Source organism: Squalius cephalus (genome assembly GCF_949319135.1).
Source record: "Squalius cephalus genome assembly, chromosome: 16".
Taxonomy (NCBI): domain Eukaryota; kingdom Metazoa; phylum Chordata; class Actinopteri; order Cypriniformes; family Leuciscidae; genus Squalius; species Squalius cephalus.
The window spans coordinates 34249060-34275691 of record NC_137137.1 but is presented as its reverse complement, the minus strand read 5'-3'; the positions used below and the strand labels follow the sequence as shown (position 1 = coordinate 34275691).

Genomic DNA, 26632 nt, shown 5'->3' with positions numbered 1-26632 from the left:
AGAGAATATTCAAAAATATCATTTTCATAACCTGGTTTTGGTGGAGGAGGAAAGATTTCTGAAATAACTCAATATTATTTTATGATTTGATTTTAGAATTATGTGTTTTATAAAACTGGACTGATTAAAGTGTAAATGATTAATAGAGCCGTCTGATCGCCATTTTCCTCAACAATTCAACATGTTGATTTGCATGCAATGATTATAATTAGTTACAGATATGACTAAAGTTATTTGAAGCATGATAGTGAAGTGAGGCGGTGTGTATGTGCCAGCTCCGGCACAGGTTTGAGATCAGTGAGAGTCCTGGCGTGAATGAAGAGTCTGGCTGAGGAAGAGGACGAGGAAAAGAGGAAGAGATGAGATCTCTTCTCAGGGAAGATAACCAGTGTCCAGACCTGAGGATTATGAGCGTTTGACCAGTTTGTCATCACACAGCTCTGGTGCTCAGCAAAGCAAACGGCAAACGTGATGTAAGCTTGTGTTCACAGCTAAACTGCATTTTCAAACAGCACAGATTTTCACCGAGTGGCTGATATAAAATGGGTGAAATAAATCCTACAGACATGCGTTTAAGGAGAGACCGAGCCAAATCTAAAGACCAGAATACCACAGGCCTCATTTACACGAGCTTTTGGTGATAGGATCACATTTGTCACATTGACAGACAGAGTCGTTTAAGCACAGCATTGTGAGTTCATGCCTTTTTGGGTTTATTCTGCTCTCACAATCTAAAAAAGACGACAGACACTGTGCTCTTTATATAGCCTAGCCCTAGATAATCTACAATATCCGATAACTGGGGGAATTACTTCACTAGATTCCCCTTTAAAACACCATCTCCCCATTTCACTTCTATTTCCCATTAACATCCTTTACTGACGGGTTCGTAAAAGACAGAAAATTAAAACAATGAAAAATTTAAAATGACCAGCTGATGAGTATAGGTTTCATTAACTGAGACATTTCTTATTTATCAACACTAGCAACCCACCTTTGCATTATGGCAGTGATTTATGCATTTATGCAACTTAAATTTTTATCATAAATGTGACAATCTGATCACACTAGGGCCTAAATCTCATTAACTACCTATTAACTACGACTTTTGCCTCGATAAAATCCTAATTAATGCATATTAATAGTAACTAAGGTAGTTGTTAAGTTTAGGTTTAAGGGTTGTAGAATATGGTAATGCAGAATAAGACATTAATATGTGCTTTATAAGTTCTAATAAACAGCCAATATCATAGTAATATGCATGCTAATAAGCAACTAGTTAATAGTGAGGATTAAAGTGTAAACAAAATCCATATACACAAAATTGGGTTTATATACTCTCTCTCTCTCTCTCTTTCTATATATATATATATTAGTGGTGCGCCGTTATCGGCGTTAACGTGCTGCGTTAACGCGAGACTCTTATCGCGCGATAAAAAAAATATCGCCGTTAATCTATTCTCAAAGTTGGGTTGGGAACTACTCTATATACTACACAAGCTATGATGACGCAATCTACCCGCGGCCGCGAGGTAAACCCGGCTGCAACGCATCATATTCATCGTCATCTCAAGTAAACACGGCTGAAAGTGAAAGCTGGTGAAAAAGATCCGTGCAACATCCATTATTTGGACTTGGTTCGGATTTAAGCCGTCCGACGAGCAGCAGCAAACTATAGACAGAGTGTGTGGGGTCACAGTTCGGTAAGTTAACACACGACTAATCCGTTCTACCACCTCAAATTCAAAACGAAACATGATATCACTGAATACCAGCGCGCGCGTATTATTCCCAATATATCTTAGTGGTGTAGCACATAATCTCTGTCTGCGCCCGATTTTAAGAATCGTTGTTGTGTTTCTTTTTAACTGAAAAGACATCAGTTAGACAATATTCTAATTTTAAATTTGGGGTTTCATAAGCTCCAAGCCATAATAAACATTAGACCTACTTAAGTCTCTGCAGCTAGTGTACTTACATTTTATTTATCTGCAAAATTATGTTGTATACTTACAGTTTTGCACAATATATGTTCTCAAAACTACATACACCCTTAAAAAAAAACAAAAAACATTTAGCAGTTGTTTAGCAGGGTCTGTGTAACCTGTTCTGAAATGGTTTTATTATAATATATATTGTTATCGCAAGAGGCTGCAATGTATATCACAATATGGATTTTAGGCCATATCGCCCATCCCTAATTGATAGCCTATTAGTTGATAATAACATAGGCCTACCTAATGTTGCCTACGGACGGTAACAGTACAGTAGTAACCTTTTACAGTCTATGAGTAGAACAGCTTTCTCAAGCAGTTTGTGATGCATTTTGGAAACAGGAGATGAGCCCCTGGTCTAATGCGCCACCTGGCTTGAGAAACCCGTTCTCAAAGACTTACTTTTATAGTCATTATTTGGGTAGCACACATATTCTGAATGCCTTCGTCAGAATTCAAATGAGCCATTTTAATCTAGATTAATCTAGATTAATTTCAAAATTAATCTAGATTAATCTAGATTAAAAAAATTAATCTATGCCCACCTCTAATATATATATATATATATATATATATATAATATATATACAACTTTTGCACAAGAAAAATGGCCTTTTGAAGAGTGAGAGTTATTACATGTGCATTCAGCTTCCATGGGAATACAAGCATAAAGAATGTAGACTGAAAATGAGCCTCTGGACAAAGAAAAGGGTGGATCTGAAACCTTGCTTTGAGAAAGAGACTTTCTACCTGATCTGGGACCTGTACAGTCAAAGGAACCTCCAGAACTCCTGTGTCCTTATTGAAGAAGCGTTTGGCATCCGCATACAAGCTCGGTCTATAAAGACATGCAAAAAACAAACTCTTTAATCAATATTAAATATATAATGCCATGATCTTTTCAAGACTTCAAATATTTAGTAGTCTATTTATTAAACATAATCATTTTCTAAGTGCACATACACTGATGCATTATGGACGAGCAAAACTTTTTTTTCTTATCTATTCATTTATTTAAAATGTATTTACATTAAAATGCATTTCACACACACAGTGACCTGAATACAACTCTTCTATGAGTATATTTTTGATTTTACATTAACATTTATTTTGATATTTCAGAGTGATACACCCGTCCTTATGAAGAAAAAAGCTTCACCGGAAGAAACCTTTTAATAAAACTGCTTAATACTAAAAAAATAAACAAAATGTTGTGAAAAAAGCGCTTTAACATTAACATTGATTTAAAATGTATTAAAACAGTAATAAAAATAACCCTTAATAATAAGAGTGTTCCCTTGCTATTTCTAACTGACTTGATCCTGATGATCTGAGGGATCATTTTAGGAAAAAGGAAAATAATCTGTGGCAGTGCCTTATGACAAGGATTGCAGTCACAATAGTAAGATGATACTGTGTTTACCATGGTGATTTAACATGCTTTCAATGAACTTGAAAACCAACACCTGATAAAACTGAGGCTTTAAAGTAAATAAATACTGTATTCTTAATTGCATAATGACATTTATTCATTTATATATGAGATTAATGTGATGTGGTTATAATAAAATCAGATGGATTCATATTTAAGGGCAGAATACTGCCATTTCTTTCTCAGTGTACATGTCCTGATCTATGCAATTAAGATTGTTTAATCTGATTCCAGCAGAGTTTCAGGAATGGCTCCTTCCGAGTTAATGGAATCAGTGGGAGCGGTGCTCTTGAATAGTTTTGGCACAGTATTGTGGAACAGCTTTGTGGGATGCCACACGGGCCATCTGTCGACGGAACAAACACACTGACGGGAATCTGATTGGATCCTGCTTGTGAACACATCCTGACACATCCTCTGCTCTAAAAAGCTATTTTTAGCGGACTTAAGCCAAACTAAAACACACTTCTACACACAGTGGTAGACGAAGTACTCAAATCAAGTCCTTGAGTAAAAGCACAGATGCCCAAATAATATATAACTCCAGTAAAAGGCCTACTTTTCAATTTTCGAAGTACAAAGGTACTATGTAATTACATATTAAAGTCGGCATGAAACGGAAGTTTCACTAGTCTTTTCTTCTCTATTGTGTATATCCGAGTGAAACGCTTCTGGAACAAGAGCAAATGTGGGCGGGGCTTGATTGTGTCTGTGGGGAATTGATTGGATGGTTGTGGTTTGCTATTGGCTGGTCTCATGTGAGTGACAGGTTATAGCCCCGCCCACATCATCAGAGAAGAGAAGCTGCAAGAGGGAGATTCTGATTCAGCATTACCAGGAACATCAATTTAAAACAATAACAATACATCTTCCTCATTAACAATCCTTCATCTTACTTTCTGACACCCAAGGACTCTATCGCACTGTTGTTCAGCACTGATTTCACCATTATCCCTTGTGCGTAGTCAAGAATAGACCACATTTCACTGATAAATGTCACTAAAGCGGCAGCACTGTGAACCTCATTTCTCTGTGTTCTTGTCATTGCCAAGATCAGCCACAGGACTTCACTGTCTTCACTGATCCTGAAGCTTGTACCTCCATCCACAGGTGAATTTGCAAAAATTAAACATTGCAAATTGCAATTAGATGAACAAAGTAGTAATTTCATATAAGAAATAGATCAATCTGCACTAAATAATAAAATAATAGGCACATTTATGCAGAAAATTGGGTTGATCATTATTACACATCAAATAAAAAAAGAGAAATTAGTAACTATAAATCTTTCCCACCAAGTAAATTACAAGTATTTATACCATTACACAAAAAGCTATATGCTGAATGATAGACATGATTGACTTTCAGGCTTTAAATAAAACTTGGCTGCCAACAGTATGTGGTAGAAAGGTGGAAAAAAATCGGTGCTTTACTGAAGAAAACCCTTTTGCCAAATATAGGTAGAAAAACTTCAACACCCATAATGCACTGAACATGTTGCCGTCCAAGGCCACTTTTCTGCTCCGATTGGTTAGGCTTGACCAGAGTCAAATACCGCCTTGCTTGAGTCAGAAGTACTTCTTAGCGAACTTTTACACTATGACTCCAGTACCGTTCTTTAAAAGATTAAAGAAACTGTCATTCCATCAGCTCCACCTAAAACAAAACACCATCCCGTACAGGTCAGAAAGCTGTTGCATAGTATTCTTACCTTAATGCAGTTTAAAGAGTAGACAAAGCACGATACAATATTCAGTGATAGACATACTCTTACAACTGTTTGGTTAATAACCCTTTGTTGATCCGACTCTCCATCGGCGGGGATAAAAAATGTGCAACAATACAAAGCGTGTTGAAAATCGGCTTAATCTTACTCTTTTAATAGCACGTTCGTGTTAAATGCATTTTGGGGAAATGCATATAAAAAAGTTTAGAATAATTCTGAGGTCACACAAAGAGACCGCTCTTAAGAGCTACGAAGATCACTTGTTATCGGGAAGTACGGTCCAGTGTGATTTGTGAACCGATTCAAAGGGTTAATTTCTTCAGTTCTAAATAACGAGGAATGTGTTGGAACTGAAAACAATGTGAAAAGGGAAAACAATGAAGTTCTGATGTGTTTTATTTGATTATTCTGTTGCTAGCCTGTTAAAACTGTGGCTCTGTTAAACACTGAAATGTCATAAAGCTCTTATATCAAACCTATGTTTGTGTGTGAAGCATTAACACAACAATAAAGAGGATTTACCATTCGCATCTCAAAGAACGGAAATGGACAAATGACATCTGTCAATGAATTGTCTGTTTTTTACACATAATTTGTGCAAAATCACAAGGATTAAACATCCACACAGAAATGTTGGTGTGCACTCATCCACAAACACAAGTGTACATAAACACAGTCCAGCGATCACAGTATTTACACTGTAGATGACAGGCATGAGTAGAGGGCTCAGCAAGCTATTTCTGCAGCATGCGAGCACAAACATATTTTCAGAGATTTGGTCGGAGTGAATCTCAGGAAACCTCTCAAAAACACATTTGGCTCTTATTTCAACCCCCCAAAAAAGAAGGAACCAAAAAATTACATTGAGAAAAAGAAGGGGGGGGGGGGGGTGATGAGCTTATTTTATAACCATTAAGAATGAGAATTACACATTTTGAGGTAAATGCATTGATTATTTTAAGTTATATTAAGTTATATTTAATGTGCCCATGGACTCCATGGACATGGACTGGGTGGCTGTAATAAAAGCGCACAATGACCCTGACATCACCCCCCCTCCCCAAAAGACCTCACGCCAAAAATGACTGGGGGGGGGGGGGGGGGGGGGTGTCCTGGAGTCGTGGCAGCTGATAGGCAGGTGAACGGTACAGGTAGTACAGGAGACCAGGGAGGATAGGCTTTGACCTGGGAGCTTGGACTCAGGGGCAGGAGCCGACACTGGAGCGGACTCTGGGGCAGGGGCCGACACTTGAGCGGACTCAGGGGCAGGAGCCGGGCAGGGTCCGACACTGGAGCGGACTCAGGGGCAGGAGCCGACACTGGAGCGGACTCAGGGGCAGGAGCCGACACTGGAGCGGACTCAGGGGCAGGAACCGACACTGGAGCGGACTCAGGGGCTGGAGCCGACACTTGAGCGAACTCAGGGGCAGGAGCCGACACTGGAGCGGACTCAGGGGCAGGAGCCGACACTGGAGCGGACTCAGGGGCAGGAGCCGACACTGGAGCGGACTCAGGGGCAGGAGCCGACACTGGAGCGGACTCAGGGGCAGGAGCCGACACTGGAGCGGACTCAGGGGCAGGAGCCGACACTGGAGAAGATTCAGGGGCAGGAGCCGACACTGGAGCGGACTCAGGGGCAGGAGCCGACACTGGAGAGGACTCAGGGGCAGGAGCCGACACTGGAGCGGACTCAGGGGCAGGAGCCGACACTGGAGCGGACTCAGGGGCAGGAGCCGACACCGGAGTGGACTCGGGCAGGAGACGACACTGGACTGAGGGGCTGGAGTAGATGTGTGTATGGCCCAGACACAAAATGCCAGAGCCATTATGGACACTCTCTGGGCTGAGCTCTGGAATTTTCCTCTCGAGAGCAGGCTCGGAAACTTTACTCACTGTAATGGACTCTAAAATTTCTCTCACTGGAACAGACTCAGGAATTTCTCTAACTGGAACAGACTCAGGAATTTCTCTAACTGGAACAGACTCAGGAATTCCTCTCACTGGAAAAGACTTGGGAATTCCTCTCACTGGAATGGACTCAGGACACGAGGATCCATAGGTGGCCAGCAACCACTCTCCAAAGTCTAAAAAGATTGCCTTCGTGCCTTCGTCTGCTCATTAAGGCTGGTGTGGTAGAATACTATAAATGAGTGGTCGGGAAATTAAGTAAAAAATCCCTTGTGTGGTCCCCGAGCGCTCTTCCTTGCAGTTCCACTGCTGGCAAATCCATTATTTAATCTCTGTTTTAGGTCCTGGATTATGTCACAGTGGGTGGCAGTAATGAAAGCACACGATGATGAAGATACTAAAATAGATCTTTAATACAAGAATCAAAACAATAAACAGGACTGAAGTACACACTGACGTTAAACAATCCAGGACCAAGAATTGGCAGGAATTGAGGGCTTAAGTACAAGGGCAAAGAAAGGAGCTAACGAGATAATAAACAGGGGACAGGTGAATGGGCTGAATCAATGAAGCACATGTGAATGACGCGCGGAACGAGCTGTTCTTCCTGTTGAATAAAGTGTCATATAAATGAGTGTCCCGTCATTCTCCTTTCACTGCGTCTGTGAAGTGGAGCAGAACAACGGCTCACAAGTGCTTGATTCAGACTCTCATCCACAGATGACTGGTTTTGGGCATTTTAACTGTGTGATTAATATAAGCAGCGGCACAACGGTTCATATGCTCATTGTCTCCAAATTATGACCAGAAATGGATAAATATTAAGTCTGCTGTTTAAAACAAATAAAGGAGAATAGTTATTATGCCCAAACAGCAGGAAACTCTGTATATATGTCCAGTGTGCGCATGTCAAAAAATCTATTCCGATTTGAAGCTTGTGACATATAAACGCGGACATCAACCCGATCACGTTTAGCGTTCATGTAAACACTACATTCAGATTCATTAATTTGGAATGAATTAAGTCCGATTGAAACAAATGTTGTGCATGTAAACGTAGCCATTGTTGACTTTACTATTGCAAATGACTGTAAAAAAAATAGGCTTCAAAAGACATTATTAATTTTAATATATACTGAGCATAAAACCTTTGATAATGGATGGATGGATGTAATTGTAGTCTCATGAAATAGTGTAGAATGACAGAGATGGTGTATACAGTCATCCAGATATTAACAAAACATAAACCTCTTCAGAGAGATCAAAGATCCCAAAAACTCTGTCTGTGTTTTAATTAGAATGTTATCCCTAATTTATTTGACCACAGGATCCAGCCAATCAATCACAATCAAGTATTCCAGACAGCCGTGCAATAAAATCCCCCAAAAACGCCCCACAAAAGGCTCCAGTGAGAGTGAGCCATGTGAAGCGCATTACATAAGCAGGAGTCAAGACAGATCTGTGGGTTTGGATCGCAGGAGTGAGAGAGAGAGATGAGTGAAATGGTGCGGATGCTATTAATGCAGTTTTAATCTGCATTTTAAGCACTATAAGCAGATTAAAGCAGTTTCACTTCATCCACTGCAGCGCGTCAGGCCCACAAAATGTTCCTTTAACTTTTATCATGTAATGCGGCTTCATCTGACCTCAAATCAGCTTAGCTATCAATATTCGGCTCTGTCAGATGAAAACTGTGGGCGAGGAGAAGGGCACCACACACACACTTCTCAGCCTCGCTCTCAGGATCCGACAGCACTGCAGCACAGCGCGTTACAGTTCAGGTTTAAAAATATCTCAGCATCCTCATTCAAATTCAGCTCCTCCTAAATGTCCACATGCTTCTCTCGGGAGATTCTCTTGATGGCTCGAGGGTTTTATGTTGCGAGATGCTCTTATGATACAAGTTACATTTTTCAAGGATGGGAATGGTTCATGTCAAATAGGTAATAAGGTTTAATTTTCTAACCGACAATCTAAATATATAGTTGTGGTCGGCACCCCTGGTAAATATTATCAAAAATGGCTGTAAATATAAATCTGCATTGTTTATCCTTTTGATCTTTCGTTCAAAAAATTTGCTAAAATCTAACAATCTAATCTAATCAAAGAATTGGGGGGGGGGGGGGGGGGGCTCACATTATGAAATAAATGTTTTTCTCCAAAACACGTTGGCCGCAATTATTGGCACCCCTAGAATTACGAATATATTAATGAGTATATTCACATTAATATTTACCTTTTTTTTAGCACACCAGGATGACTAGGAACATGAAATTGTCCAGCTATGACGACTTGTTTCACAGGAGTTTATATATGAGGAAACTCAAAGGCCAAATTCCCTTAATCATCCATCACAATGAGTAAAACCAAAGAATATAGTTCTTGATGTGCAGCAAAAGATTGTTGAGCTTCACAAAATAGAAAGTGTTGTAAGAAAATGGCTAAAGCATTGAAAATTCCCATTTCCACCATCAGGGCAATAATTAAGAAGTTCTAATCACCAGGAAATCTTACGAATCCGCCTGGAAGAGGACGTGTGTGTATTTTGTCTTAATGGACGGTGAGGAGGAGAGTTCGCGTGGCCAAAGACTCTTCAAGGATCACAGATGGAGAATTGCAGAGATTAGTTGACTCTTGGGGTCAGAAGCCTATAAAACAAAAATCAAACAACTCCTACATCCCCACATGTTGTTTGGGAGGGTTTCAAGAAAAATCGTCCTCGCTCCTCCGAGAACAACCTCCAGCATATTCAGTTGTCATACACGACTGGAACTTCAGACGGCACAGGCTTCTGTGGTCAGATGAAACTAAAAAAAGAGCTTTTTGGCAGCAAACACACTAGATGAGTTTGGTGCACACAAGGGTAAAAAGTACCCCATGTGTACAATTCAATATACTGTATCTTTAATGATGTGGGCCTATTTTTTTGCTGGAGGTCCTGGACATCTTGTTCAGATACATGGCATCATGGATTCTAGCAAATATCAACAGATAAAAATTCAAAACCTGATGGCACCAACAGGAGAAGAAGCACCAACATGAACTTGTGAATCTGAAGGATCTGGAGAGATTCTGTATGGAGGATCTCTGGTCAGTTATTCTCCAAACTCATCAGGCATTATAGGAGGAAACTCAGAGTGGTTATCTTGGCAAAAGGAGATTGCAAAAAGTATTTAATAAAAGGGTGCCAATATTTGTGGCCAATGTGTTTTGGAGAAAAACATTTATTTCATAATGTGATTTCCCCGCACTTTCAATTATTTTACTTCAATGAAAGGTTAGATTTTTGCAAATTATTTGAATGAAAGATTAAAAGGATAAACAATGCAGATTTATTTTTTATAGTCATTTTTTATCATATTTACCAGGGGTGCCATTAATTCTCACCACAACTGTATTTAAGGTGTGTGAGCATTGTAGAAGTAGATGTACAGTAGTAAGATGACTAAGACGGGTGGAGCTAGAATACTCAACTACACCCGAACCCTACCCATCCAACCCTACCCTACACTATCCCTCCACCATTAAACGTCCAGAGAGGAAGAACTGGACATCATGTGACTTTGCAGTGAGCAACTCTTGATTTGACCGTGTGTCAATGACTGACACTAGGGGTCAAACTTGGGAGCCCCAATCACCTGATACTTTGAGAAAAGACAAATGAAAATTGGCGAGTGGAATCTGCTTCCCCCAGACATACGGGTAAAAACAGGAGACGGTGTGCATCCACTCATTCAGATTTGAAACAAACATAATAGGTCCTTTTTAATCTAAATTACCAACTTTGTTTAAAAAACAATGAGAAATGAACAGGAAAAAACAGTATGAAAGTCACCCCATCAAGCAAGTCCCCCTGTGGTAAAAATCCAGCCTTTAATGTTGTTTTTATGTCTATGTGGTGTTTTTAATATGTTTGTCTTTAATAATTTAAGACAAACCGTGTGTAAATTCATAAGTCGACACCATTGCTGAGTATTTCCTCCTTAAAACTGCAGTGAACCAAAGACAGTCTCAAAAACACGCTTTGAAATCGCTGGTGTTTCTACCTTGTAACCAATCAGATCAATGTGTGATCGTCAACCAGTGGATCTCTGAGCTGAGTGAGTGAGTGGAGGCGGGGCTCATTTGCATATTCATAGAACCGCGTATACTAAATGAGGCGAGGGTGTCGAGTTACATTCAAGATATTTTAAGGCATGAAGAATTATTTTTCAAGGAAAAAACGTTTAAATATATAATTTTGGTGATCAAAGATGATTTACAACAGGGAGACTTTAAGTCTAGTATTATTTATCAAATTAAGTGTTGTTATCAAGGTCTACCTGGGCAGAAATTTCAGCTGAGCACTGAAGCTGGATTTGGCCTGGATGAATCCTGTTTTAGGTAGGATAGACATGTGGTTCCTCATCTCTTTACACACCTTGAATGTCACTCTGAGAGCTGAGCTGGCCCTGAAAAAAGAAAAAACACCACCAAATATTCATATTGTCAAAAGTCAGGAAAACAGACTGAAAGAGAAAGACATTGGTTAAACAGAAAGAACCAATATATTATATCTGAAAGAGGACTCAATCTCAATTTAAAGTCAAACACAATTACACTGCATTGTACAATGTAATCTCCATGTATGTATGTGTGTGTAATCCCAACCAAACACTCTCAGCAACTCATTAAAGCATTAAAGCACAACCAGAATAAATATAAAATATGAGAAGCAAACGAGATCTGTGTATGCCACCCATTCAGATCCACATCAGCTGGTCTGTGAAATATGCAGTACCCCACTATCCATATGGATCTAGAATAGACGACCCATTTTCCCCAATGTTGCCAGCAGCAAGAAGCTTCCAGAACAGCCGATATAATGGAAGATCATCCTGGGAATTCTTTAAATAATCAGACTATGCAGAGTGTGAAATAAAGGGCCTGAAAAAAGAAAAAACACCACCAAATATTCACATTCTTTAACTGGCATCTGCAGTAACGATTGCTTTACAGAAGGGGTGTAACGGTACAATTGTGTCACTATTCGACACATATCACGATACTAAACTCACGATACGATATTATAGCGATACTCCAAGACATATGATAAAAGGTTGATTAAAATGTACTGTTGATTACAATGCTAAATTTAGTGTTACATTGTGTGTGTAAATGAATAGGCTTGGACTTGGTGCTGAAACCCAAAGCACAGGACAATAGAGACACCAGAATAACAATATTCATGATTCTGAAGCTGAAAATTATTTTGGACAAATATGATTTCACTCTGACTTAGGGATGTAAACGGTTAATCGATTATCGATTAATTGTCGACAAGAATTTACTCGATTAAATTAAATTAATTGTTGGCTAATTGAACATTGCGAATGTGACACGAGATTCTCGCCGGCGGCGAGAGACCCGACACAAACCTGAGGCGGCAAAAAAGAAACCAAACATGAGGCGGTCAAAACGGAGTGGAGTGTGGGAGCATTTCAAATTTGAGGCGAAGGAGGACGAAAAGTGCCACCATTGCGCATATGCGCATATGCTTCAGTTATTGTGTGTGAGAGAGATCTCAGGACTGGTGGGAGAATGTGGGTCTACATTCCTCTCCTACGACAACACAACATTTTGTCGGGTCATCTGTCCCTTTGCAGATGCGCATCGGGGTTTCTCTCGTCATTAAACCGCGGAGACGTTACTTGCCTAATGCCTCGGAAAATCCGATCTGCCTGTTTACATGACAGTCGCATTGGCACATATCCGATTTATTTCCACATATGAATGAGGCCTGAAACCGATCTCGATATATCCGAATGCATGCGTTTTTTTCCTGTTTACACTGTCTAGAACACATCGGATCTGTGTCACATGTGAGCAAAAAATCGGAATTTGGTCACATTTCACTGACAGTGTAAACGAGGGACGCCCTCTAATTTTACTGTCACCTTCCTCAGGGATGATTTAAGTTGTGTTCAGTTCTATATTTGAAGTTTCCAGGTCTAGTAATCTTACTGTTACCTTTCTCAGACCAAGGGAGATTAGTGCTGCTGCTGCTAATGTTTCAAGTTTTTCATTCAAGTAGTTTACCAGATAGATTATTATATGTAGGCTTAATATTGCAGGCTAAGCCATGTAGATTTTTATTTAAAATGTATTTTATGTTGCTTAATGTTTCACATGAAACAGGTGAGCCAGTGCACAATTATGTTTTTATGTATTTTAATTTTCTGTGCATAATTTATTTTGTTAAACTACATAAATGCCATTATCCAACTGTTACAATAAAACATCAATTGAGCAATATAACATGCATTTTTATTCAGTAGCCTATAAGCAATATTTTGCTTTTTAAGTTAAAGACACTATTGATAGCGTGAGAAATTTACATTCTCAGGAAAATAGCCGCTTATCAGTTAATCGTTAATCGATCGATAAGGTCAATCAATTAATGATTAATGAATTAATCGATAATTTGCATCCCTACTCTGACTAGATATATTTAAAATAATGTCAGCCACTTTTTACTGGTAACATCAGACATTTGGCATTATCAGGACACAAATATTCCCCTATTGCATTATTATACATTATATTCAACATTATATATAGTTAATTATTTTTATCACACAGTAATTTTTATTTTGGGTGAGCTATCCACAAAACATATTGTTGAATTTCTGTATTGATATATATTGTGACACGACATATTGTTACACCCCTACTTAACAGGCATTATGTCCTACTGTCGGTCAGGTTGGGGATCTCTACAGAATACAGCTGCTCTGTGACTCCGTGCTTCGCTAGAAGTCCACCAGCAATGGAATTCAATGGCAAATGTGAATCTTGTCTTGATAAAAATCGAACTGGTGCAATTCACCTGCTTTGAACTTCGATGCTGTCCTGATAAAGACGATCATACATGCAGATTTTCAGGTCAATATTTGGCTTGGTCACCCACACAGGAGCGCTCTCGGCCACCCCGCAAACTGAAACCACAATCTATGCATTCAGAAAACAAGGAGAAAATCAAGTTCATATTTTGAGCTGTTAAAGCAAATATAAAGTATGTAAATATATATATATATTTTTATAATTATGTGAAAACTCTACCGGTTCACAACCAGGTTGAGAAAATAGGATTTGGAAATCCAATTTTGCCTCTCCTGGAATGGTTGGTGTGAAGATGATGGGTATTCTGACACTCATAAATGGGCCAACATCACCTTCATACGGCTGTAAAGAGAACACCTGTATGTTACACTGCCATTTAAAGTCCCTGTGGTGAAAATACAGCTTTTAATGTTATTCGTGTCTAGGTGGTGTTTTTAATATGCTTTAAGACAAACCATGTGTAAATATTATACAAATATTCTGACTTTAATATACAGAGATAACAAGAGAACTAAATGAACAACAGGTAAACATAATCAGTAACTAAGGAAACTAATTAGCAAACAGAACTCAGTCTAATCGGGACAGGGAACAGTTAAAACAAAACCAAAACACATTCCTTCAGATATTCTTCATTGAGTTAATAAATGTTGGATAAATAATAAATGTGTCTGCAAAATAAAAAAAATTCAAACTTTGAGAACCAGACTCAATTTATGCCTTTCTTGATTTGCTTTCTTAAATGTGTGTAAACAGGTCAGTGTGTTCATACTGTACCTCCTCGATGCTAATCTCAGTAGGCTCCACTTTACTATCCACTGATCCTGGATCAGCGGTCAGAACCTCATCAGGACTGTGACTGCTGACAGGAGACACTATTGAACAGAATTTACTATTAAAAAAGAAGTACAAAGTGTATACGTGTATGTTACGTACACACACGTACATGTCACATACATTTGTCACAGTCAATTGTCAAAGCTAAGAAGCCTGAAAAAGTGGTATATCTTTATTTTTCATTAGACTAAACTATTTCTATCAGTGCTTTTCTAATGTAATAAAATATAAGCATGTTTTATATTCGCCATTTCTATCGACTTCTCTGTCAAAACGGTGTCTTAAAAGGCGGTGTAATTATGCTGACTATGTTTTGGATGCCGGATGTAGAAAGGATTGAGTCATTGTTAAAAGAGCCTAGTAAAAACCCAGGTCCTATTTGAAATGAAATAGTCATGTCAACACTGAAGTCATTGTTTTTACAGGCTTGCAACTAATATTACAAATTTCAAATGTATTACTGAAAAAGCACTGTACCACCGGAGAAAAGCATTGTGTTACCTGGTCCGAGGTCAATGTGAGTCTTCTCTATGCCTGATGGGATTTCTGCTGTGTTCTCTGCGTTCAGATTGGCCATCTCTAAACTACCGCTTTTACCAGAATCCTGGGCAGAAAGATTGACCAAAATATTAAAGTCCCCCTGTGGTGTAAATCCAGCTTTTAACGTTGTTTATGTGTCTATGTGGTGTTTTTAATCTGCTTTAAGACAAAGCATGTGTAAATTCATAAGTCGACAGCATTGCTGAGTATTTCCTCCTTAAAACTGCAGTGAACCAAAGACAGTCTCAAAAACACGCTTTGAAATCGCTGGTGTTTCTGACGTCACAAACTACCTTGTAACCAATCAGATCAACGTGTGATCGTCAACCAGTGGATCTCTGAGCTGAGGGAGTGAGTGGAGGCAGGGCTCATTTGCATATTCATAGAACCGCGTATACTAAATGAGGCGAGGGTGTCGAGTTACATTCAAGATATTTTAAGGCAAGAAGTTTTTTTTTCAAGGAAATTTTTTTTAAATATGTCATTTTGGTGATCAAAGACGAGTTAAGGGATACAATTATCGACTACAGGGGGACTTTAAAAAAAACTCACATCACGCATCATGGGATCCATTAGATTTAAGCTGAAATCACAATGAAAGTGCACTGCCACATTATTCCACTTTTTGTTGCATATTTTGTGGGTACAAAGTTGGCAACCCTAACTGAACATATTTTTGTGAGATTCACTCTAACATAACCAGAATAACTAGATACCAAATCACAGGACTATCTCCCTCACTCAGTTCACTTATGACCCAACAGCACTACTGGAGGAGTCAGTGTGATTTATACAGTCAGTCAGTCGTATCAGTGTGATTCACCAGTGAGCTCGTGAAGGTTTGCTGAAGGGGACCGGTGGAGACGGGGGTCAGCGTGTAACGAGTGCCGAGAGCCCCTCTGTTGGTCATGGTGATTACTCGAGAAACCGTCTGTCCGACCACATGAGTGCCAAAGTCCACAAGACAGTGATCAACAACCATCTGGGAAAAAGGGAAATAATGGGACTAACAACTCACCAAAACCTAAAAAAAAAGAGTAATTTACCATGCAAAAACTCTTACCTCACACTTTTTCTTGGAGCACTTGATAGCCACAGAAAAAGGGCCAGAAGCCGACTGAAAGTGAATCACACCATCCAAATCCACATCGAGCTACAACAAATATAGAACATTTATTACTGTGGAGCTTTCCCTGATCAATGTCATAATATTTAGAGTAAGAGGGGGGGAAACATTGTAGAACAGGAGATGATGATCATCTACTTCATTTCTTGGTGTACAAGATGTAAAAATTTGTCCTGTAAAGGAAGTCAACTGGTATTAAAAGAAAAGTGTGTTTGGTTCTTAAGTTTGCACTATCACTTGTCTTGCCCAGATCTCATTTATGACAATTTCTGCACTTAATTTCTATCATAAGAAAGTCTTAATATGACAGCCAATAATTTTCAGTGAGAGTTGGTGATTTCTGGTGACTGAAGGCTATGCAATGTGAAAAAGTGAAAAAGTGAAAAAACCTATACCAAAACGTATTTAAAATATGTTTATTTCATACTAAGTATCCTAAAAATCCATTAACATATTTACTGACATATCGCTTGAGACTTACTGATATATTATAATTAAACATTATTTGGAGTAATTCTTTATTGCACAATGCACATTTCTTAATATTAAGCATAAAATGTGTTTTAATATCACTATTAGTAAGGATGGTGTGATCTCTGTATAATATCAGTCTCAAAATACAAAGTATTTAAAGTGTATCTAAACAGTATACTTGCAATAGTTTCACTTTAGCACAATCAAATATACTTCAGTATATCTTTAGATGAACTTCAGCTCTATTTCTGGAAAACTAAAGTACATTAAGTGCAAAATTAGTTGTTCCAGTTTAAGTATATCAATTTAGTATACTAAAAGTACAATTACAAGGTATTTATGTTAAGTACATAACATTTGTAGTATACTTAGCATAAAATAAATATATTTCAAATACATTTAGTATATTTATTTTTCACTAGGGTTTCCATGGCACTCAATAAAGTTTTACTTTATGCAAATTAGCAGTTATACATTCATTATGAAGTGACTGATCAGGCACTATAGATATAATAGTATGATTTTCTGAAAAGATGTTTATAGTGAAAAGTGCTATACACTTTTCCTGAATTTAGTAATTTAGGTCGTGAGAAACAGCATTTTAGCCTTTAGTTAAAAACGATGATTATTTTTATTTCTTACACATGATATTTTCGTTTATGGTTATTTTAACTCCTTTTTTATGTAAAGCACTTTTAATTATCATTGTGTATGAAATGTGATAAATAAGCCTTGCCTTAGAAATAAAATGTAACTAGACTGTGACAAAGCAACTACTCAGCTCACGTAATCCATCCCATGTTACTGTGAGTAATTTCACTGTTCTCTATGATTCATCTCCACCCACATGCAGTGATATAATAAAAACAGAATGTTAAAACAGAATTCCATCTAATTGTGTCTGGCCTATCATCTCATGGGACCTAGAGAGTGAAGCAAAGATATATTATTCCCGTGACAAACACCAGATGTGGAGTGGGGAGAAACCTTACCAAAGGTCTAAATATAGCCTCCAGTTCACAAGCCATGCCTGCAGACATGGGCCCTGGCGGCTCGAAACTGCAAGAAAAGACAACACACACTTAGTAAATAAAAGCAAACACCTTGATAGGGACTAATTTCAAAATGAACTTAAAATGTACAGGTGTGTCTTATTGAAATCTCTTGCATGTATACTCTCTGTTCAGTCCTCTGTCGTGTATGTTATGTGTTTTTTAAAGACTGTTTAATATATTCCTAGTTTGTGCATGTTGCTTACGACACATAATTATGTTAAGATCAGAACTGTGCACGTTATTGTTGTTGCATCATTGTCTGTATTACTTTTCATTGTTAAAATTGAGATTTATGCATCATAACAAACATGCATGTTGCGATAGCAATCCCAATTCATTAGTTGTTCACAGTTAGTTTTAATGGATTTGCAGAGTCGTACATTTTAATTTTACGTGTCAGAAGGACAATTAAACATTAATCTGAACTTTAGCATCGAGTTTATTAAAACTTCACATTTGAATTTTACTGTGAGATGGACAATTAAGAATCAAATCACTGATTATCTGAAATTAGCGCAGATTCTCTAGTAAAGAGCAGATGTAATGTGTAAGCAACAGCAATGTACAGTGAGTCATTACTTTTACAAATAATTGGAAACGAATATCAAAAATATATTGATAAGAATATTTTTCTATTAATCTATTAGTCTGCATTTACATTGTGCGTATCTATTTTGATTTGTTATATTTTTGTCCTGTGCGTGTTATAGTTCTCAATTGCAATTTGAAGAGTGAATCCTGCATTTATGTGTAGATGTCACTTCCGAAACTTTCAGAGTGTAATTGCCCATCGATCCTCTTAAAAACAACACATTTATTAAATGGATAATAGCTATATCGCCTCGAAACCCTTTACAATCACTATAAATCTGTCACTCATCTCAGTTCACGATCTCACAACTTTCCATTAAAATCAATAAAGTTGTCAACACACACTGCATAATGAATCTCTTACTTGCATCGTGTCTCTGTTTGTTAATGAGAGGATTCGCGAGTCAAATTTAGTAGAACTTGACTAAATTAAACACCTTTGATTGGCCATTGTGTTCAAAAGATCAACAGACTTGTCTGTGATTGGCTACATTTCTCACTGCTAAAACACATTGTAAATAGAAACCTTTGATGTTCTCCAGAGCGCAAACACAAATAAACACTAGAGCATTTGCCAAAATCTGTTTCGCCAATATGATATTATTACAGTATCAACTGATGGTGCTTTTGCTTTCATTTGAGGGTGCTTATATTTAAACTTGACTTTGTGATATTTTTTACCCATATTTGTGTCAATGTGGCTCAAATTTGGCTTAGGCAAAAGAAAACACACTCCGACAGTCATACTCAGGAATAATTTGGCCAAAAATGAAGATTCTGTCATCATTTACTCACTCTCATCTCATTCGAAACCTGTAGGTGTTTCCTTTTTTCTGTGGAACACATAATAAATTATTTTGAAGTCCAAAAAACATTGGATCCAATTGAAAATAAAAAAAAAAGAGAAAAATTTTTCTGTTCCACTTAAAAAGTGATCAGTTGACTGAACTTAAAAAATTGAGGAAACCCGTTTAGTTAAATTATTAACTAAATAAACTTCATGATTAATTGAAAAAATTAAGTAATGTGGAATTGTCAAGTTCACATAACTTATTTTTTTCACCTAAGCATTACATTTATTTACTTAATAATTTTAAGGCAACGGGTTTACTAAAAAAATGTAAGTAAGAGAACTGAACACTTTTTACAGGTTTGGAAATGATGACAGAATCTTCTTCTCAAGACAAACAGAGAGAGTCAGCAAAAGATGCCAGTACCACGTGCCAAACTGCTCTGGCTTTAACAGAGCATCCCTTCTATCAAAATGAGACTGTAAACCCTCAAACGTTAGATATTTATGTGATGTGCTAAAAGAGCAGCTTACCTGACTGACACATGATCTTTAAGATTCTGTGACACTCCCAAAAGCTTGCAGTAATTAGTCACGTATGTGACATTCGTGAGTGTGACTTTCTTCTTATAGACCTTCCCAACATCGCAATCCTGCAAATACAGTTCAGAAACATGCAATTTATTCATTTTTACAGTTCTTATGATTTAAATATATTAGATGTAATATAATGTATTAAGTTTTGTACTTTCTCAGATGATGGCTGTGTCTAAAAGTTAAAGGGATAGTTCGGCCAAAAATGATATTTAACCCATGATTTACTCACCCTCAAGCCGTTCGAGATGCATATGTCAATCTTTTTTCAGACGAACACATAAATGAAAATAACTGGCTTCTGGTAGCGGTCGACACGCGTTCACGGAGATGGATGCCGGCGTATGACGTAGGACGTAGCGTAGGAAGCGTCGTGACGTAGAACGAACGTGACAGCACAGCCAGAGAGCAGAGCAAAACAAAACTCTACATTCGTTCTACGTCACGACGCTTCCTACGCTACGTCCTACGTCATACGCCGGCATCCATCTCCGTGAACGCGCGTCGACCGTTGCCAGAAGCAAGATATTTTCATTTATAAAGTTTTAAATATGTATTTTTTACGACAAAACCGCACGGATTACCCTCAGAAGGCCTTGGTTTATCCCCCTGGAGCCGGATGGATTACTTTTGTGAAGGATGCATGCACATTTTGGGACTTGAAGGAGGTGGACCCCATTGCTTCACATTATAACCACTGAAAGATCTAAGACATTTTCTAAAATAACTGAAAATGTGTTCGTCTGAAAAAAGATTGACATATGCATCTCGAACGGCTTGAGGGTGAGTAAATCATGGGTTTAATATCATTTTTGGCCGAACTATCCCTTTAAGAGAGCTCAAAGCCTCAAACGCAAAAGTTTAGAAATATATTTTTTCCTCCCATTTCATATTTTTTCCACCACCACATCCCTTTAGTGGCTCCATACTTCAAATGACTGAATTGAGAGCAAACGCAAACTGCATTTTTAATATATAATATGATAAATACTTCCCTCAGCATTGTCATCCACCTTGAATGGAAATTCTTTGCTGCCCTCATTGCAATGCATTATGGTATTGTATTATTAGTGGAGAATATGCGAAGAATTATTTTATCAGGCATTCGACTTCGGTTCCTATAATTTGACACATTCTGTTCATTGGACCTTCAATTCCCAAGATTGATGTCTAGGTAGGCAGCTCGCTAAGTTTTGAACACAGCTATTATGATGAAACAGTCTGCATTCAGTACCTTAAACAGAATAATCTCTGGTTTGCTGATGAAGGGTGGTCCTTTTGATTCTCTACCCTTTATAGTCTTTTTTGCTTCCTTTGAAAGCAAACCCTTGTTCGTGTCAGTCTTCATGGTGGTGTAAGATGTTTCAAGATGAATGTTTTCATCTGGTGTGGCCTAAGAGGACAGATATGACAAAAAAAACAATGATTTTGTAGCTGTAAATGAAAGAATGACATTTATTCTATTATAGTGTTATAAAAGCAGCATTGAGTAAATTACTCTTTCATTGAGGAAAGAGTAAATTAAAAAATAAGGTAGTAATACTAGGGGCCAGTTGCATAATCATAGCCATATGTTAAGAGTTTGTCCATTGTGTGATGATATAGACTGTGTTTCCCAAAAGCATTGAGACTATTGGTGGCGATGGTCTCAATGATCTACTCAGGCTTGCGATGCTTTCGGGAAACACAGTACTGGTCACGATGTTTCGACAAAACAGAGCTTACACTTGTTGAAATCAAATCTCTGAATATTGGGATAGAGGTTTTTTTTTGTACTAAACTTGGCATTCTTTTTTTATTGCCTTTTTTTGTATTCACATATTTTAATAATCATCATAAATTAGGTAACATTCGAAAGCTTACGAACTCAAAATTCATCCTGTGAGAACCATTTTGAAATTGGACATTGCATTACCATAGAAATGGTACTTTAAATTATTTTAGCTGGCTCCTCCCCTAGTGGGCGTCGTCAGGTTTCCTATTACAACATTTATTTTAACTACTTTAGAATCAAAACTTTTTCTAATCTTGACAAAACACATATCGTTGGAAAGGTCTGAGTCTCAAGGATCTATGTTTGGCGACTATTTTGTGATAGAAGTGATATTTGGACAGAATTTTATTAATGTGTTACAGGAAAATGCATCCAAAAAAAATCAATGGAATGTATATGTCAACCGGTGGATATTTTTGGTTCTGCGCCTAAACAAAATCTCACAGGAACTTCAATTTTTGTGATATCAACTTCAAATTTGGAATACAACTTGGTTAGACATATGGCTTTGATTTTATAGTAATTTTAGTAAAAATTATTTTGCTAAAATTGTGGGGAAAAAAAGTGCTTTCACTTCAGAAATAATCTGCTGAGTGTCTTCTTTAAACCAAAACCAAAAATTGGTCTATATCCCAAAGCATTTTTGAATTACAACCATTTAAGTTTGGTGCACTGTCACTATTCTCAAAAAGGGGGGTGACAGTTAAGGGGTGTCACATGCTTATGTATTTTATTGAAATTGTTACCATATCATCTTTGTGTTTGTGTTCCCAAAGGCCGGTGAACTCAGGCTGGGCCAGGCTCATCTCTCTTTTATCTTCATCCTCCATTTCTACACACTCTCCAAACTTCAGCTCTGCAGAGTCTGAAGAGGAACTGACATCACTGTGGCTGTCACTGAAGGACCTGACGCGAGGTGCTCTGGGACTTGACATTACATGCTTTTCCTGAATTAAACACGAGTGGAAAAAGTGGTTGTTAGTGTTGCTTCCATCAACATCTTTGATTTGGGATCAGGAGTACATTTAGTTCTATACAATATGACTCTATGACTGGGTGATCCCATGATGTTATGCACACAGAACTAGTGTTCGTTGAGGATGGCTTTAAAACTTAAAATATTGTAGAGTTGTGGAACTTTATTTAACCAGCTGCATGTGGATACTGTCATGATGTACACAAAATAGGACGTCACAGAGAAACTGACGAAACCTTCTGTTCAGTTACTATGCTTGGCTGATGAGCATAACATCGAAACCAGAGCTAAAGCGTATGCTGGTTTCCAAAGGCACTATGGGACAACTGTAGGATAAATACTGTACTTAACTATAGAAATAACTGAAGAGTTGATGACAAAGCATCAAATGAGTGGGATGTTGCTTCTTCATAATGGCAAAAGCTGGCGAAAGATTTGACCAATTCTTTGGTTCCTTGCTCACTTGGAAAATCGTCAAGTGTTAAAAACTCATACAATGTTCAGGACAGACAGAGCTTAATTCCTGTTCTCAAAAAGACAGTACAAAATAAGGGTGTTTTGCAATTTTTCAGCAGAAAATCACATGAAGAACACTCATGTCTTACATCATCAATATCCTCATTTCAGATGAAATCAATAATTTATTCTGAGGTCAAATTTTATCGCAATGGTCATTAATCGGCTGTATATTAATGTGTCTACTGTGATTAAGACTACAGATTTTAGCCTAGAATCAGACAAGTCTTTTAGGATTCTTAACTTTTCTCTCAGACAGCCAAATCATGGACAAAATTGTACAGTGTGAACCCGGCTTAAAGGGGTGGTTGATTATGATTTGACTTTTCTAACTTTAGTTAGTGTGTAATGTTGCTGTTTGAGCATAAACAACATCTGCAAAGTCATGAAGCTCAAAGTTTAAAGCAAAGGGAGATATTTTCTTAAATATAGCTTTTTGACTACAACAAACGGCTGGTAGAGACTACACCACATTCCTCCCGGGTTAGTGACATCACTAACCCTAAAATTTACATAAACTCCGCCCCCTGAACACGATTTATAGATTATCATGACAGAATATGCTAATCAATGACTAGAAGATAACTACACATCAGCTACATCAATTCATCAACTAACCATTCAGAAAGGTTGTCTACATGTTGTCACTTCTAGTCTCTCCATCTTTGTCTGACTCCGGTTTGAACATAAAAGACTAAAAGTTTTTGAAATTTTCAGGACACAAGCTGTTGAAGCTCCGCCCCCTGTGCCGGGAGCAGCAGCTCATTTGCATTTAAAGGAACAGACACAAAACGGTGCGTTTTTGCTCACCCTCAAAAAGTGACAATTTTAACATGCTGTATAAAAATATCTGTGGGGTATTTTGAGCTAAAACTTCACACACACACACTCTCAGGATATCAGAGACTTATTTTACATCTTGTGAAAAGGGCATTATACCACCCCTTTAATACAAACAGCAGCCAGTCCTTCTACCTTTATTTTCCTTTTTCTATCTAGAGATGCTCATCCTGAGGAAATGAGAGACTTAACCAGCTCCATAATATCATCCTATTATTGCAATCATTATAATCACAAGCTGTATTTACCAACCCAATAATGCATTATAATTGTTACATGATATTTATCTTGTGGCCTCAGACGAGTCTGGTTCCTTTCAAGGTTTTATCTCCAACACCTCTCCACACAGTTCCCAGTGGCTGCTCAATGGGGCTCAGAGAGAATAAAGGAAATATCTTGATTTCATACTAGATTCCCTGTTCATTAGAGCCAAATGGCATTGTATCACTGAAACACTCTTTTGAACGATGTTCAACATGCTTTGAAACTATCTGTATTGTGAAAAGCACTGTACAAATAAACGTAATTCAATTTAATTGAAATAGTGATGCCTCATGATAAGATTCTTTTAATATACTGCAGACACATCCCAGCAAGCAATAGCCGTCATTTCTCCGTCTCAGTTAACTATAGACCCGATATAGTCCGGCTATGAGTAACACACTTCTAGACAAAATAACCTTGAATTTGGTTACATGTTGTTTTTGTCAAAATAACTTGCGAGATGTATGATATTCCATCATGTAAGCCAAGTAAACAGTGATTACAAGGTGTTTGGTTTCATTTCTTTACTCATTTTATTTCTTTGTTATCTAATTGATGACTAGTCTTGGGCGATGGTTTAGACACATGTTGGTTTATAATGGCATTATGCAATGCGATCTCTACTTCTGCAGACAAACTTGCATCATTCATAAGCTTACTTTACTTTCTCTTTGTGGAGCACAGAACATACAATCATTTCATTCATTTTTTTTACTGATAAACATATATAATGAGTGTCACGCTCACGATCACTGGTACCTCTCTCCTTGTAAGTGCAGATGGAGGCAGAATGTCCTGCAAGAGTTTCTCATCACGTTTTTTCTCATGGCTCAGAGTCAGTACGGGAGATTTTCTACGCCTCTCCATCACATTCCTTTCCGAGACCAATTTAGCCACAATCTCTATTTGCCCCACTCTCCGTTTATCTTCAAATTCCCTTCAATGAAAAAGATAGAAGATATGAAAAACAGCTCAAACCTTTTAAAGACTCACATCAAATGTTTATGGGAAATTCTCACGCATTTTTCTTCCTGAAGCGCTCCTGCGCTCTCAGTCGGTGGATGTGTTCAAAGCTGTTCAATCCTTTGGCCTCCAGTGACTCTTTCATGTGTTGCTCTTGCTCTCTCTGTTTCTGTTCATGGGCTTTCTGTTGTAGTTTTCTAGCACACATCGTTTCCTAAGTACATGGAGAGAAGATCTATCAATGGCTTACGCAGATGCAAATACTCGCCCAGCAATACTTGTCCAGTGCTGCTGCGGATACACATACCATAAGCTGTGTTTCCATTACCCTTCAAATTGTGCAAATTGAAATTGAGAATTTAAAATACGGCCAATGGAAACACGTCAATTTCACAAAAAAATCCCATGTATCGCAAAAAAGTTTTTACGCTCGCATGAGGAGGTTTTTCAGGCAATTCGAAAAAGGAATATTTCGCAAAACTGGTGTACAGAAACGTCGATCATTCTTTAAAGATGACGTGGTGTGTTTGGATAGAAGACGAGACTTTATTAAGCTCATAAAAGACAAAAGAATTACGGGAATATTGGATTCTAAACAACAACGAAATGTCACAATTTCTCAAGATCTTGAAGCAGAAGGAGGGAGAAACACTCAAACACTCAACCGCTCTCAGTATAAGGGTCTTTCCTTGACATTAATGCTGTGAAAACACGTCTCTGTCTCCTTCCATTAGTAATAATGGCTAGTGCTTGGGCTGCAATATACTTAAACCTACCAACATCTGTTGTCATGATTTTTGGAATGAGATCGCAAGAGCAAAAACATACGTTTTACTCGCATAACATCGGTTAATGGAAACGCCATCATTTTGCAATAGTTTTTTTATTGACATTTAGAAAATATTGCAAAACTTTGTTTCCGCAACCAAGCTCCTGTCCGCAAGGGACTATAGTTGCTGTTAGTTGTTGTGATGGATTTTTAAATTAATCAAAAACTAACATTTCTTTTCCTTGCAAGAATAGCATTCATATGCTTTTGAAACCTAAATGTTTCCAAACACTTTGGTCAAAGTCAGTCAGTCAGTGAATCATCTCCGAATATAACAAAAGACAGATGTTTAAATATATAAACCGATGACTTTGAGAAACAAAGTTAAGTAAATCAAGAAATTACATCTACCTAGTAACAGAAGGGTTTGCTGGATTATACATATGAAGAACCAATCATGTTGTAGGAAAATGATGTAATGAATCATGTCACCTTTGCCATGCTCCTATTCTATAAAAACTGTTGTACTCTTTTTGCTGGTGGGATTCTCTCTGAAACTGGTCTGAGATCCTCCGGCCGTG

The 26632-nt window shown here is 37.8% G+C and overlaps 1 protein-coding gene across 1 annotated transcript in view; it reads right to left on the bottom strand.

Moving 5' to 3' along the window:
• The window catches only part of cfap74 (cilia and flagella associated protein 74), a 68658-nt gene that overhangs the window by 26186 nt on the left and 15840 nt on the right, over positions 1-26632 (bottom strand). The window contains exons 10-23 of the mRNA XM_079896241.1: positions 25339-25496; positions 25079-25256; positions 22470-22670; positions 21184-21342; positions 19890-20008; positions 17912-17978; positions 16383-16472; positions 16143-16301; positions 15281-15383; positions 14720-14817; positions 14162-14284; positions 13929-14050; positions 11383-11511; positions 2745-2832 (exon numbers count right to left, since the gene is read on the bottom strand). Of these exons, the coding sequence (XP_079752367.1) occupies positions 2745-2832; positions 11383-11511; positions 13929-14050; positions 14162-14284; positions 14720-14817; positions 15281-15383; positions 16143-16301; positions 16383-16472; positions 17912-17978; positions 19890-20008; positions 21184-21342; positions 22470-22670; positions 25079-25256; positions 25339-25496 (1794 nt within the window). The remainder of the gene's footprint in view (positions 1-2744; positions 2833-11382; positions 11512-13928; positions 14051-14161; positions 14285-14719; positions 14818-15280; positions 15384-16142; positions 16302-16382; positions 16473-17911; positions 17979-19889; positions 20009-21183; positions 21343-22469; positions 22671-25078; positions 25257-25338; positions 25497-26632) is intronic.